Here is a 16306-nt window from a genome sequence, read left to right on the forward strand (position 1 = left end):
GGGGGTGGGAGATGGCTTTTAGGGTGCACAGGAGAGCGTGCGTTGTTGTAGGGGCCTCTGGAGCCTGAGCCAGGTAGGAGCTGAAGGCAAAGGGGTGTGGTGTGGGGGTGGCAGTCTGAGGCAGGGAGGCAGTGGGCGAGACTCAAAGATGCGGATTCCTACGGCAGGTGAGGCCTGGCAAGGGATGGGTGGTCGCGCGGCCGCAGCCCACACTACCTGTGGTGGTGATGAAGGCGTAGGACTTGGAAGTCTGCCCCGCCCGCACCCCGTGGACCTCCACGTGGTAGGTGGTGCCCAGCCTGAGGTCGGGGAGGCTGACAGCGCGCGTGCTGCCTGGCACAGTCAACTCCCCGCCGGGGCCCTCTGCAGGGGGCTGGGGACGCCAGCGCATCACCACGCGCTCGAACTGGCCGCGGAGACCGTCGAGGGACACTAGAAGCGCGCCGTCGGCGGAAGTGCCCAGCACCTCGGGCTTGGGGTGGCGGGGCGCAGCCACCCGGTCGACTCCTTCGGGCGAGGGGCTGTAGATGCTCCGGTTGGAGTCCCGCTTCCAAGTGCCCGGGTCGGGGCTGGCAGTGGGGTGGGGGCGGTGGGGCGGGGCTGCGGGGGAACCGGCAGGGGAGGCGGCCGCCAGATGCCGCTGCAAGTAAGTGTAGATGTAGCGCGCCACTGACGGGTAGGTCTGGTTGGCTCGCAGGGGGTAGCGGTGCGCCCGCAGGTGGCGCTCCACGTCCTCCACCGTGCCGCCGTAGCGGCCCAGCTCGGCGGTCAGGTTGGCCCACGCCCGCCGCGGGGGCTGGGACAGGCTCAGCCCGGGTCGGGGCTCCTCCCTCTCCTCCTCCTTAGCAGGCCGTGGGGGCCGCGGGGGCCGCGGGGGTCGCGGGGGCCGCAGGGTCGGCCGGGGATGGGGCTTGGGGGGCGGGGCTGGGGGGCGCACCTCCGAGTAATCGTAGTGGCCTGGTGCTGCCAGGGGGGCGGAAAAAGGGGGAGGGAAGAGAGCAGGTCAGTGGCAGCTACTCGCCGTCCTCCCCACGACAGTCCCTCCTCCCTCCATCCCTCCCAATGGAGCCAAAGGCCTCTTCACTCTGCCCCAGCCCCACCTGCAAAGAGAACCGAGAGAAAGAAGTCAGTGTCCCAGCACCCCACCAACCCCCAAGCCCGCTACTGGTGGTGCCCTAGGAAGAAGAGAGAAGCCAGCGGGTGGAGCCCTGGGTCTGAAGGAGAGAAAAGGGAGTGGGGGGAGGGGATGCGAGCCACAGCGAGGTGGGCGGCCCCCTGTCACGGCGAAAGAAAAAGATCCGGGCATCTGTTAAGAAACCTTGAGGGTTAGTGGAAAATGACTCCTGTGAGGCTCAATTACCCCGCATTAAATTCTAAAGTTAACAGGGTTGCTGCTCTTGTACCTGCCCAGTTCCAGTCCCTACAAGATCTGACCGCTGTCAGCACAAGCCCTGCCCCTGTACCTAAGTTTGGATAAGAACCTCCCCCATCTGAGTGGGTTAGACTCCATCTCAGCTGGGTGCCCACTCCTATTGACTGCTTCTCTCTATGGGGCAGTTCTTCCCATAGTCTAACCTGCAGCCTTCCTACAGGATTCCAAGCACCTGAGGGCTCTGCCTCCTCAGAGCCCTCTGTACAGAGCAAGGCTCCCAGCAGGTGCTTTGGGACTACCACATACCCAACAAAGCCTGTGGGCCCTGCACCTGGGCTCCCAAAGAGGAAGCTTCTGCCCTCTGACACTGGGGTCCTTCCCTATCCCCTGGCCAGCCATACCTGTGTTGGCCCTGACAGAAGTCGGGTAGCTGACTGCCCGGCCGCGCTCCGCGGTGACAGTCACAACATATTCCACGCCCGGCATCAGGTCTGTCAGCAGCGTCCCATCTGCCTTAGGAGGCACTTCCAGCCGCACCCTCTGGTTGCCAGCACTGACATAGGACACCACAAATCGGTCCACCTCAGCCAGGGGGCGCAGCCAGCTGAGCTCCAGTGTTGTTGGCGTCACAGCCACCACGCGGAGGTCCTGGGGGCCATCAATCACTAGCCAGGTTGGAGAGAGGAGGGCTCAGGCAGGAGTCTGACTCTGCAGTCACCAGCTTTCCTTCTGAGAGTCTTTCCCCCACCCAGACCCAACCCTCTGCCCTCTCAATTCCAGATCCCCACCCAGGACCCTGTCCCACAGCCTCAGCTCTCACTGGTGGTAATAGTCTTGGAGGCAGGAGGGCCCCAGCTGGTCCCTCGAAGGGCACGGACAGTGACCTGGTACTCTTGGCCCGGGGCCAGTCCTCTCTGGTCATAGGCCGAGGCGGAGCTGGGCACCCGTGCTGTGAACGGAGGATTCACCCCTTCTGTCTGCAAGAGAGAGAGCCCCAGGCGGATCAGGGGTTGGCACTCTCGGCCCTGCTGCTCAGTTCCCTTTATCTCCTTTCTTCACTTCCAAGCAGAGTCAGCATGGGACTGTGTGGAACTTGGCCCTGTTAGAGCTGGGAGCATGGGTGGTGACAGCAAAAATGTCTAGAGCACTTACCCTATGCCAGGTACTGTTCTAGACAATTTACATGTACGAACTCGCTTAGTCCAAACAATCTATGAGGTAGATCCTTTTATTACCATTTTACAGTTGAGGAAACTGAGGCACAGAAGGATAAATACCTTGCCCAAGGTCACCATCACCAAGAAAGTGGCAGGGATTTAAACCCAGGCAATGTGACCTTAGGAAACCCTGGTGGCATAGTGGTTAAGAGCTATGGCTGCTAACCAAAAGGTTGGCTGTTCGAATCCACCAGCCACTCCTTGGAAACCCTATGGGGCAGTTCTACTCTGTCCTTTAGGGTCGCTATGAGTCTGAATCAACTCAAGGGCAATGGGTTTGGTTTTTCTGGTAACGTGACCTCAAGGTCACTAGGAGGCGCAAGCGTTTTTACTTGACTGCTAACCCACCCAGCAGCACCGTGGAAGAAAAGGCCTGGCGATCTGTTTATGTTAAGATTACAGCCAAGAAAACCCTATGGAGCAATTCTACTCTGTAACACATGGGGATGCCATGAGTCAGAATCAACTCAATGACAACTAACAACAACAACGTGACCTTCAGAGTCCCCTCTCACTCTGTTTTTAGCCACTTCATTGGCCCTCTGCCAGAATTCCACCTGACACACACGGGACTCTCCCTCTGGCTTTCCCCTGGCAACCCTGACTACCTGGGCACGAGGAGGCTTCCCCTTAGCCTGTTCCTGTCAAAACAGATGAAGTAGATGAGGGGTAACCCCTCAAATCTCATTTCCTCCTTCAAGCGTCTGCCCTAGCCTGAGCTTACCCACAGACTCCTGCCACTGGCTATATGGCTTGGGTGTGACTGACATTACATTTCCCTTTAGGGACTTTTCTTGTCTCTTCATCTGGGTTGGAGGCCCCTCAAAAGCAAGGCCTACCTGGCCAAAGTTCCACAAATACATTTCCTAGTTGCTGATTTTGTACTTGGCATTGTGCTGGGCACTGGAGACACAAACATAAAGAAATGGTCCCTATTGAAATGGCAGATGTTTTGTTACATGTATATTTACCATACGAAAAAAAATTGCCTAAAAAAAAGATATGGTCCCTGTCCTCAGGTAGCTCATACTCTTAGCAGCTAAATGTATGGCCACGCCTTATGTTTTATTAGACTCCTATACCAATCTCTAAGGAGCCCTGGTGGTGAAATGGTTAAGTGCTCAATTGCTAACTGAATGGACCCACCAAGCTCTCTGCAGAAGAAAACATCTGATGATCTGCTCTTATAAAGATTTTGTTGTTGTTGCATGCCATCGAGTTGATTCTGACTCATAGTGACCCTATGGGACAGAGTAGAACTGCCCCATAGTGTTTCCAAGGCTCTAATCTATACAAAAGCAAACTGCCACATCTTTCTCCCACAGAGTGGCTGGTAGATTCAAACTGCTGACCTTTAGGTTAGCAGCCAAGTGCTTAACCACTACGCCACCAGGGCTCCTTCTCGTAAAGATTACAGCCTTGGAAACCCTATTGGGCAGTTATATTCTGTCATACAGGGTCGCTATGAGTCACACTTGACTCGATGGCACAGAACACCACCACAAATCTCTATGTACAGTAAACACCTGTGAGAGAACAACCCTCCTCCAAGTGAACATTTAAAGTGTTGTGATGATGTGTGGTGACCTGGCAGGAAATCTGTGGGATTCCTGCTCCAGGCAAAGTCTCCTGGAGTGCCAGCCACTGGGGAAATAGGAGGAACTAGACATTTGTTAGCATGCTAACAGTCCCACATTTTGTTGGGGTGTCCAGCTCAGAGGGCTGGTAAGGACGCTCTGTTCTGCTTAGCTATGTTGACCGTAATGGGGACACCTCCATTCAGCCAAGTAGGATTGGAAATTTCAAAAGGCACTCCTAAACTAAGAGGATTGAGGGGGAATCAACACAGTAAATACCAAAGTATAAAACCAGGTAAGAAGGCCACATAGAGATTTCTGGGTTGAGGATGAAATAAAGCTTTGCCAGAGTTTTCTTGGATGAAGAGTTTTCTTGGGCACACAGTACCCCATCTCTCCTATGCTCCTTGCCCTAGGGCACCGCGGTGTAGGGAAGCCTTTTGCGTGACCTCAGCTCAAGACCCGTGAAATCCTCATCCTTCCCAGAAGGATGCTCCAACTTAATTGCTTGTTGTCGCCCTTTTTCTCCCTCAATCTCTCTCCTTACTCCCCCAACACACACACACACACACACACACACACACACACACACACACACACACACACACACACACGCGCGCGCACACCTTGGGAGCTCCCTGATGAAATCTGGTCCTTTCAGGGAGACAAGCCAACCCCCAGAGTTCTCCTTCTTCCTTCCGACCAACCTACAAGAACTCTTTGATCACCTCTTCATCCCTCCTGAGATCCACTTGGAGACAGGCCCTGACAGTCCTATTATCAGCCTAACTCCTGTCTCCCAGCACCATCTGACAGGTCTGAGGTGGGCTTCTCTAGCCAGATGCTGGCAGCTAGCTCTGTCCCTAGGTAAAGTTTGGCTGCTTCACCTATTGTTCCTGGCGAATTTCTAACCCTATTCTCAGTATCAACCTCGTGGCCCCAGATGGAGGACTCCACCTTGGCTGGTCCCTGGAGCTTACCTCATCCTCTTCTCCTTTTCAGACCAGACTCAAACAAAAACTCTTCTGAGGCTGCAAGGTCTTGGATCCCAGTGAAAACTTGGCATAGCCCTGGTTTCCAGGCTGCGAAATACACCCAGATGGAGAATACCCAAACCTCTTCCTGGTTCAAGGGCTCACCTCCCTCAGTTTTCCCACATTTTCTCTCACATTCATAGAGCAGCCAGCCTTTTGCAAAGGAGCAACATTCCTTAAGGAAGTGGCCCTCAGGTTTGAGGGGTATCCGAATCACCTGGAGGGCTCGTTACAACACAGGTTAATGGACTCTACTCCTGGAACTTCTAGTTCAGTAGATCTGGGAGTGGAGACTGAGAATTTGCATTTCTAACAAGCTCCCAAGGGTGTGGGATGCTGCAGGTCCAGGGAACACTTTGAGAACCACTGACAAAGCAACAATGCCACATATGCAGAGAGAGGAGGAATATTCCTCTTCTTTGTTCTGAAAATAATCCCAATAACTAGATGTGTCCCTTGCCAGGAATAGCAGAGTTTAGGCTTCGAGAGAGAAGGGCTTCTGGAAAGGGGGAGAAGTGCGGTAGAGACAGGCTTCTAGGAAGATGGCAGTGGCCAGAAGACAGCCAGCTGCTGAATATACTCCATGCCAATAGAAATGGACAGACAGTGCTAGCCAAGGCAAAAGGCACAATTCCAGGCTGCCAGCCATAGAGAGCTTAGGCGAATGTGAAGTCTAAGAGAGGTGTCCAGCGACCAAATTTTAAAAAGCGTCTTCCACACCTATGCTCAGAGAGGACCTAGAATGTGACAGAGGCCCATACCCAGAGCAGAGCAGACCAGATAAGCTGAGAGCATGGCCAAGTCTGCCACAGGCCAGCTCGGCGCCCCTCAACCCTGCCATCGGGGGAAGCTCAGGGCTCCGGCCTGGGAAGCTGATCCCTTGAGAAAACCCAACAATGGATCTGTATTTACTCAGAGCAACAGGCAGCGCTGGCCTGCAAGCTCCTCAAGTGTTTATTTTAATTCTTCTTTCCCTGCAGTTTCTTAGGAAAGTTCCTTTTTAAAACACCCCTTCAAGATTAGAACTATGTAAATAATACACACACAGAAGAAGAGAGTGGGAGAAACACTTTAAAATCTTAACAGTGATTGTCTGACTGTGAAGCAGTCAAGAATTACTTGTTTTTCTTATCTCTGGTTGCCAAATTCTTGTCTTGTGATTAAAGTGTTTTTACAACCAAAAAAACCCTCTAATTTTTAAACAGAAGAAAAAAGTCAAGTTATCTTGGTTGCACCACAAAGTAAGGATTTCTACTTCTGCCAGAAGAGTGAGGAGAGTGCGAATGTGGTAGGGGTCCAGCCTGGGGGTATAATGAAAAGATTTAGGATGACCATGCTGGAGTGGAGTAGGGATGACAGCCAGCATCTCTGAACTGTCCCTTCTCAGGCTCTGGGCCCAGGGAGTTATTTACTTTTACAGAGTCCTCATCTAGAGACGAAGGTGATGTGGCCCATCTCCCTAGCACTTGTGGGTTTTTCTGGAAAACATGAGTTGGACAGTAGAAATGTCAGATGATTTGGAGCCAGAACAGCCACATCCTAAAAGCCCAGTAATGAGAGATTCCTAATTAGAGGCCACAGGCTTTGCTGTTAGGGTGCCCCCCAATGTTTTAAGAGCAATTTGGAGGGAAACAAAGTAAGGATGCTTCACAACGTGCTGACGGCATGGAGGCAGAGAACCAGTTCACAGACTCGAAATTATTGCAACAGCTAGACAGTCTGGCCCAAACAAAAAAAGATAACATTTAACAGAGCTAAATGCAAAGGCCTATATTTAGGCTTAAGTAAAAAAAAGTGTATATAGTTGAATGTTGTCTTCTTTCCATCCTTTTTTTCCTTGCTTAGCTATATTTTTCTAAAATTTCTACAATGGGTCTATATGACTTTTATAATAAAAAGTTACTTTAAAAAAAAGTAAGAACAAAATAGCTGACAATTTGCTTGACCACAAGTCAATATACACCAACTCTGAGAAAAGCGCTACTGTATTCAGAGTCATCTAGGCGACAGGGTGGGCCACTTTCTGCCCCCACATTTGGGAGGCACATGCAAAAAGCAGGAGGCACTAGAGGAGGGAACCCAGGAAGGTGAAGGATTTAGAGAACAATCTTAGGAGAAAGAGATGAAGAAACCAGTGGGTTTTCCTTGAGAGAAGACTGAAGGGTGATGTGATGGCTGATGTCTCCTAATGCTTGAAGGCCTGTGGTGTAGAAGGGAAAGCAGACAGACAGTCCAGCTACTGGGGAAGGCCTACCCAGGGCCAGTGGACAGACATTAGGAGAGGGCAGATTTGGATTTGACAGCAATAAAAAGAACTGTCTAGCAGTGATGCCCAGCAATGGACTGGACAGCCTCAGGAAGCATCACAGAGGTGTCCCAGCAGCAGTGGGCCAGGGGCTTGCCCGAGATGCTGCAGAGGCTTTATGTACCCCATGTAGGGCAGGATAAGAAGGCGTTTACCGCAACTTCTGGAATCCAGCCTTCTAGATACAAGGACTGCAACGTCCGGCACTGGGTGAGCCCCCCTGCCACCCCCAGGTCCTTCCACTCAGCCCCCTCCTGGAGTTTGGCGTCCCACTCACCGTGGGGATGAACTGAATTTCATAGGCATCCACAGGGCCGGCAGCCTGGGTCCACTCTGTTCGAACCGTCGTCTCCTCCAGGAGGTGCATCCTCATGCCCTCGACGGCTGGCACCTCTGCCCAGAAGGGGTAGAGGAGCTGGTTAGCCGAAAGCAGCCACCCTCCACCCCACCACCACAGCCCTCCCTCTCCAGGGCAACATCAAGAGGCCCATCAGGGCTCCTACTCTTCTCTGGGGTGGGGGAAAATGGGCAGAGGCCTGAGCAGGGGCAGTGGTTCATTCCAACTGGGGCACTACAGGACCCGGGCCTTCTTCACCCAGGAACATACTCTCCCTCAAAGCAATTAAAGGGGCTGGGACCTCCTCAGGAAGGATCTGAAGGCTGGTCGAGCCTGTTGAAATGCCTCATGGTTTTGCTGCTCCAGTCATGCTGGTTGGTTCCTCTGACTGCCTCCATCCCCGCCGCCCCAGCCCCCAATATATGACCTTTCTGCACTGTTCCTCTAGGTCTCCATGCTGGGCCTTCCCACCATCTCCAGTTTCCAAAAGCCCAGTCTCCTAGGGTAGGGAGCATATTGGAGAAGGCTGCCCGCTCACCTTCCCCGCAGTCCTCGCCTGCGAAGCCGTCTTGGCAGTCGCATCTGCCCTCATGGCACTCTCCACGGCCGCGGCAATCCCCAGGGCACGTCTGGATGGCGCAGTCGGGGCCTCGGAAGCCCTCCACGCACACACACTGGCCAGCTCGGCACAGCGCCCGCGGCCCGCAGCCTCCGGGACAGGCGCTGGAGGGGGGCTCTTCCTGCCCACAGTCCTCCCCGCTGTAGCCTGCGTGACACAGGCACACTCCCTGCACACAGCGCCCACGGCCTCGGCAGTCGGCAGGGCAGGTGCGGGTGGCACAGGTGGGGCCAGTGTAGCCTGCGTCGCACACGCAGCGCCCATCTTCACAGCGGCCGCGCAGGTGGCAGTTGGCTGGGCAGGTGCGGAGGCCGCAGTCTTCGCCCGCGTAGCCCTCCCAACAAGTGCACACGCCGTCCTGACACACCCCTCGCTGGTTGCAGTCTCCCGGACACTGCCTCACGCCGCAGTCCTCGCCCTCGTAGCCACCATCGCACACGCAGCGCCCATTCTGGCACTGGCCGCGGCCTCGGCAGCCCCCGGGGCAGCTGAGCGCGCCGCAGTCCTCGCCCTCGTAGCCCGCGTTGCACACACACACACCATCCTCGCAGCGGCCGCGCCCGTGGCAGTCCCCAGGGCACCGACGGCTACCGCAGTCCTCGCCAGTGAAGCCCGGGTTGCACACGCAGCGGCCGTCCATGCAGCGCCCGCGCCCACGACAGTCGCCGGGGCAGGCGCGCATGCCGCAGTCCCGGCCAGTGTACCCGGGCCAGCACACGCAGCGGCCGCTCTCGCACCGGCCCCGGCCTCGACAGTCCCCGGGGCAGCTACGCACGCCGCAGTCGTCGCCGCTGTAGCCCGCATTGCACACGCACAAGCCGTTCTCGCAGAGCCCGCGGCCCCGACAGTCGCGCGGGCAAGTGCGCGCGCCGCAGTCAGGCCCAGTGTACCCAGGCCAGCACACGCAGCGGCCGTCCTCGCAGTGGCCTCTTTGGTTGCAGTCCCCGGGACAGCTGCGCACGCCGCAGTCATCCCCGCTGTAGCCCGCGTCGCAGATACACTCGCCCTCCTCGCAGCGCCCGCGGCCCTGGCAGTCGCGCGGGCACGTCCGCGTGCTGCAGTCTTCGCCCGCGTACCCCGGCCAGCACACACAGCGGCCGTCCACGCAGCGCCCGCCCTCGCCACAGTCCCAGGTGCAGCTGCGCGCGCCGCAGTCCTCGCCAGTGTAGCCGGGGTCACACACACAGCGTCCGTTTTCGCAGCGTCCCCTCTGGCTGCAACCGCGAGGGCAGCTCTTCACCCCGCAGTCCTCGCCAATGTAGCCGGCGTCGCACACGCAGCGCCCGTCTTCACAGCGGCCTCGCTGGCTGCAGCCTCGAGGGCAGGTGCGCTGGCTACAGTCGTCGCCCGAGAAGCCAAAGCGGCAAACGCACACACCTTTCACGCAGCGCCCATGGCCTTGGCAGTCCCCAGGACAGGAGGGCCAGCCGCAGCTGGGGCCGGTGTAGCCAGGGAAGCACACGCAGCGGCCGCGGACACAGCGACCCTGATCGTTGCAGTCGTCGGGGCAGGACTCGGAGGCTGAGGGCGACGAGGAGGAGGAAGGCACAGTGGCGTCCGTGGGGTCCGAGCAGGTGGGCCCACCCCAGCCTGGCTCGCAGGAACAGGCGCAACGGCTCAGGTCAAACACGCCATGGAGACTGCAGAGGCTACGCACGTCTGTTTGGCCTGAAGCAGGAGGGCAGGGAGGGCGTCAGTCTGGAAGGGGGGGTACTTTCTCCGGGCAGGGGGTGGGGGGGCCCGTCCAGCGGGGCCAGCCTCATTTCATAAGGCCATTTTAGCTCCCAGCTGCTTCTTGTCAATATATGTGACCTCCCACGGTCCTAGCATATACTTGGAGGGAGGAGCTCACATCTAGCCCTGCTGGGCTTCCCAGGTTTGTGCCCAGGCACAGCCTTCACGTATGGCTGCACCCCCACCCTAGGACAAGGAAGGGACACCTTTTTCTATTTTATACCAAGGCCCCTATGGTCTAGCGATGCCCAGCCCACCCTCACCTACCTCTCCATCTTCCCTCCCTTCTGTGCCTGCTCACGTGATCATGTGCTCACCAGTACCAGCCTGGGCAGCTGTGGGACAACATCCCCCTGTGCACTGTTCCTTGAGCCCCTTCACCAGCTCCTCCAGGATCTCCAGCCGGATCCTCAGGGCCTGCACCTCTGAAGCAGGGACCGGGGGCTCAGAGCCCGGGGGACAGCCACAGCTAGCTGAAGGGGGCAGGTTAATGCGGTGGGTGAACACCACCTGCTTCTCCCCTCCCTCCACCGTGTGCTCGTAAAGCTGAGAGGAAGGGTTTCCCCTTCCTGTCACAACTGTGCGGCCCCCAGGCTGAGGTGGGGGCCGTGGGGCTGGGAGTGTCACATTGGACCGTGGAGAGAAGGGGCCTGCTCTGGCTGTGCCCAGCAGCACCAGGAGGGCCAGGCTGGAGGTCAGGGGACATTGGGCTGGCATCCTTCAGGAGGCTACGGGGAGAGAAAGCAAGTGTGAGAGCAGCTTAGCAAAAGAGGCAAGATGGAACCCCCACACACACACACACCCACAGTTCCACCACCCACAACAGCTAACCCACCCAACTCACATGTATATAAAAATCCACATTCAGTCCGACCTTAAGAGATGGTTCCCTGGGCAGATCTGGTCTCTACCTCTCTCTGATGTCATTTTTGCCCTGTTGTTGTTAGTTGCTGGGGAGTCCATGCTGACTCAGGATGACCCCACGTGTGCAAAGTAGAACTGCTCCATAGGGTTTTCAAGGCTCTGACCTTTTGGAAGCAGATAGCCACACCTGTCTTCTGAGGCACCTCTGAGTGGGTTTGAACTGCCCATTTTGTGGCTAGTAATCGAGTGCTTAACTATTTGTGCCACCCTCTGATTCTCCGCTTTTCACTGTGCTCCATCTAGCCACACTGGTCTTTTATTTGTCCCACAAACACTACAAGCGTACACTAGCCCAAGGGCCTTTGCACTGGATGTTCCCTCTGTCTGAAACGCTCTTTCCTCAGCTCTCTAAAGGCTGGCCCCTTCTTGTTTAAATCTTAACACATATGTTATTGGCTCTGAGATTAATCCACAATCGGAAGCAGTCTTCCATCACCCTCCATCACAAAAGCCTGCTTATGTTCTTCACAGCATTCACTGCGGCCTGAATCACCTGTTTGCTTGTTTGCTACCTTTCTCCCACTACTAGAGTGAGAATGGGGACCCCGTCCATCCTGGCACTGCTGTATTCCTGTGCCTGGCACACCAGGCCATCCAGCAAATTCATGTTGAATGAATTAGCGGATAAGCATCTAAGGCCAGTCCTTCCACCAGCTCCTACTACCTTCTCAGAAATTTTAAATGTAAATTATCCTACACCCCTCTTATTCAATACCTCACTCTCACTCAACAGGATCCCCCCATCAGATTTTATATGAGCTGATTTAAAAAAACAAAACAAAACATTGCCATCCACTTGGACTTATGGCGACCCCACGTATTTCAGAGTAGAACTGCACTATAAGGAGTTTTCAATGGCTGTAATCTTATGCAAGTAGATTGCCAGGGCTTTCTTCTGCAGCACCACTGGATGAATTCAAATCACCAACCTTTTGGTTAGTAGTTGAGTGCAAACTATTTGCACCACCCAGGGACTTTATGTGAGCTAACATCTCTCCCATAGCCCCCTACCCCCAAAAAAGAGAAAACAAAACCCCTCTTCCATGACCAGCTATCAAGATTTATAAAGCTACAGTAAATAAGACCATGTGGAATTGGTGCAAAGATAGATGGAAAAGAATGAAGTCCTGAAGCAGACCCACACATATATGGTACTAAATACCACTGCAATTAAGTAGAGAAAGGATGGTTGTTTGGAGAAAGGATAGTTGTTTCGGTAAATGATGCTGGGTCAATTGAAGATTCATGTGGAAAAGAAATGAATTGATCTGTACCACGTATCCACACATGGAAATTAATTTTAGATGGATAGTGGACCTAAATGTGAAATGTCAAATAATACTTTCAGAACAATACTTTATAGAAGAAAATATAGGGTAAAATCTTCATGATCTTGGAGTAAGCAAAGTTTTTTTCGCCCCTTATTCCTTTTTTTTTATAGCAGTACAATATTTCACTGAATATGATAACAGTTATTAACAGATGAAATTAACATAATTTGATGGAGATTTAGGTAATTTGTAATCCTTTCTATTACAAACAGTGCTGCAGTAAATAACAATGTACATATGTCGTTTTTGTAATCTGTTAATATATCTGTAGGATAAATTCCTAAAAGTGATATGTGCATTTGTGATTTTGATAAGTATTGCCAAATTGCCTCTAAAGGATGTTCCAATTTACATCTCAGCAGCAACATACAAGAGTGCATGTCTTCTCCCCTGCTTTGCCAACAAAGCGTGTCTCCAAATTTTTTAAACAATGCAATCTGATAAATGAAGAATAATGCAGTATAGTTTTAACTTGCATTTCTCTTATTATAAATGTGATCAAAGATATTTCCTATGTTTAAAAGTCATTTGTGTTTCCTTTTCTGTGAACTATTCATATCCTCTGCTTTTCTATTAATTTATTGGTGTTTTTCTTACTGGTTGTAGGAGTTTATAATGTATTAATGAAATTAATACACAAATTTCCCCCAAGTTATATTTTTTTCTTGGCTGTAATCTTTTCTTTTTTTTTTTTTTTTTGCAAAGTTTTCTTAAATGGAACACACACACAACCTAGCCATAAATAGGGATTCATACACTGGAGCTCATTAGAATCGATAACTTATGTTCATCAAAAGACACCATTAAGAGAATAAAAAGGAAAGCCACAGACTGAGGGGAAATATGTGAGAAATATGTGAAACGTGAGAAAACATCTGACAATGGATTAAAATCCAGAATAAAAACCTTCTACAAAACAAACAACAAACAAAAGGCAAGCAATCCAATTTTTAAAATTGGCTAAAGACTTAAACAGGCACTTCACAAAAGAAATCTACCTAAAGGGCCGATCCACCACCCATCTGTCAGTTTGTTGTACTGTGGTGGTTTATGTGTTGCTATGATGCTCGCAGCCATGCCACCAGTATTTCAACTACCATCAGGGTCACCCATGCTGGACAGATTTCAGCAGAGCTTCCAGACTAAGACAGACTAGGAAGAAAGGCCTGACAATATAGTTCATAAAATTAGCTAATGAAAACCCTATGGATCACAATAGAATATTGTCTGATATGGTGTTGCAAATACAACAGTGCCCACAACAATGGACTCGGGCATACCAAGATCATGAGATGGCACAGGACAAGGCAATGTTTCATTTTGTTGTGCACAGGGTTGCCAAGAGTTGACTCAATGGCAACTAACAACAATAACAACAACAAAGGGACAATGAAGATATGAAAAGGTGCATTATATCACAGATTAAACCCACAATGAGATGCCATAAACATCCACCGGAGTGGCTAAAAATAAAAGGACTATCATTGCCTGATATTGGCAAGAACATGAAGCAACTGGAACTCTTCATCCCTGCAGGAGCGTGTGTTCACACAGCCACTTAGAAACTGTTTAGCAGTATCTACTAAAGTACTAAAGCATATAGCCTATAACCCAGAAACTCCACTCCTTGGTAAATATCCAAAAGAAATGAATACATATATCCTTCAAAAGACATGTACAAAAATATTGATTTATTTACTCATATTAGCCAAAAACTGGAAACAACTCAAGTGTCCATTAATAGTAGAATGGATAAATAAAGTGTGGTATACTCATACAATGGAATGCTGTACTGTAATGAAAAAGAACACCCTATTGTTAGATGCAACAAAATGGATGAATTTCACACACATAATGCTGCACAAAACAAACCGGACACAAAAAGAAAACATTCTGACGATGAGTCTATTTCTATGCGACTCAAAAACCAGTAGAACTAATCTGTGCCCTTAGAAGATAGGATAAGATTACCTTTAGGGTGGTATTGACTAGAAGTGGTTACAAGTGGGGATTTTTGGAAATATTTTGTGTTTTTGTCTGGGTGGTGGTTAAACAGATGTATAAATATTCAAAAATTCATTGAACTGTAAAGATTTGTGCATTTTACCGTATGAAAATTATACCTCAAAAAAAACCTCACACCCTCCAGTTACTTGTTTCTCTCCTCTACTTCATAGCCACAGTTGTCAAAAGATTTATCTGTACTAGTTGTTTCCATTTCCCCACCTCTCATCAATGCCTCAATCCACTCCCATCTGGCCTCCCCACCCCTCATCAACCCACTGAACAGCTCTTGCTAAGGTCTACCAGTGATCTCAGTGTCTCAGTGTCACAAAGTCTAAGGAACATTTGTCTTCATCTTATGTGATCTCTCTCAAAATCACTGGACACTGTTGACTACATCTTCCTTTTTAAAACATTCTATATCAGCACTATCCAATGTGGTAACCAGTAGGAATATACAGCTTTTGAAAACTTGAAATGTGATGAAAAACTGAATTGTATTCCATATTTTTTAAAAGCTCCCCAGGTGATTGTAATGTGCTGCCAGAGTTGAGATTTACTGCTCTAGTCATTCATCTCCGTCACTTAATCTGAACCCATGACTTTATTTTCCAAACTATATGCCAATTTATAAAACCAGCCCAGTCACCTCATTTTAACTCCATGGCAATATATCCAACTGCCTACTTGGCATCTCCTCTTGGGAACCTCAGACTCAACATACCTGAAACTGAACTCATGATTGTTCCTCCTGTACCCAGTCCTCTCCCAATGTTCCACATTATAGCTCATGGTCCCACCATTCATCCAGCTTTACAAGCCAGAAACCTACCAGAGTGCTTCAAAACCCCTCAATGCCACCATACTTACCTATATTTCCTCATCAACATCTCTTTAATTCATTTACTACTCTCTCTCTTACTAGTGTACTGTCTTAATCCAAGATACCATCCACCTCTTTCCTGACAAAAGTAATTGCCTCCTAGCTGGTCCTTCTGCTTCCACTCTTGGCTCCTACATCTCACTGCAGTCAGGTGATCTTTTCAAAAGGCAACTGGAACGTCCCTCTCCTCCTTAAAACTCTCCAGGGTCTTCCTTCCAAATTCTTAGACACCGACAGACAGCCCTGCATCATCCAGCCCCTGCTGACCTCTCCCACTTCATTTTTTCATAACGTCTCCCTCCCTCTCACCACTTCAACCCTACTGGCCTTTTCAGTTTCTGATACTCTTTTTAAAAAAAAAAATATTTTATTGTGTTTTAGGCAAAAGTTTACACAGCAGATCAGATTCCCATTCAATGATCCATACACACATTGTTCCATGACACTGGTTACTCTCCCCACAATGTGTCAGCATTCTCACCATTTCCACCTCCCCTGCCATTTCCATCCATCCAGTTTCCCTACCCCTCCCTGCCTTCTCATCTTTGCTTTGGGTAAATGTTGACCATTCAGTCTTGTATAGTAGATTGTTTAAAGAAGCACTTTCCCCATGGGTGTTATTGTTTATTTTATAGGCCGATCTATTATTTGGATGAAAGGTGACCTCCAGGAGTGGCTTCAGTTCCAGGTTAAAAGGGTATCTTAGGGCGATATCTCAGGGGTTCCTCCAGTCTCTATCAGTCCAGTAAGCCTGGTCTTTTCTATGAATTTGAGTTTTGTTCTACACTTTTCTCCCATTCTAACTGGGACCGTCTACTGTGTCTCTGGTCTGAACAGTCAGTAGTGGTTAGCTGGGCACCATCTAGCTCTTCTGGTCTCAGGCTAGAAGAGGCCGTGGTTTGTGTGGGCCATTAGTCCTATAGACTAATTTCTTCCTTGAGTCTTTGGTTTCCTTCATTCTCCTTTGCT

General features: G+C 51.1%; 1 protein-coding gene across 2 annotated transcripts in view; it reads right to left on the reverse strand.

The window, feature by feature from the left end:
• The window catches only part of TNXB (tenascin XB), a 56947-nt gene extending 46035 nt beyond the window's left edge, over positions 1–10912 (reverse strand). Inside the window, exons 1-6 of one of the 2 annotated variants that reach the window (XM_023725527.1) lie at positions 10513–10912; positions 8381–10129; positions 2193–2321; positions 1769–2037; positions 637–841; positions 217–468 (exon numbers count right to left, since the gene is read on the reverse strand). In XM_023725527.1, coding sequence (XP_023581295.1) covers positions 217–468; positions 637–841; positions 1769–2037; positions 2193–2321; positions 8381–10129; positions 10513–10912 — 3004 coding nt within the window. Of the gene's footprint in view, positions 1–216; positions 469–636; positions 842–1768; positions 2038–2192; positions 2350–7782; positions 7899–8380; positions 10130–10512 lie in introns of both variants that reach the window. The other variant, XM_023725528.1, reaches the window with a different exon arrangement.
• Positions 10913–16306: the final 5394 nt, after the last annotated feature.

Source organism: Trichechus manatus, unplaced genomic scaffold (genome assembly GCF_000243295.1).
Source record: "Trichechus manatus latirostris isolate Lorelei unplaced genomic scaffold, TriManLat1.0 scaffold00327, whole genome shotgun sequence".
In the NCBI taxonomy this organism is placed as follows: Eukaryota; Metazoa; Chordata; class Mammalia; order Sirenia; family Trichechidae; genus Trichechus; species Trichechus manatus.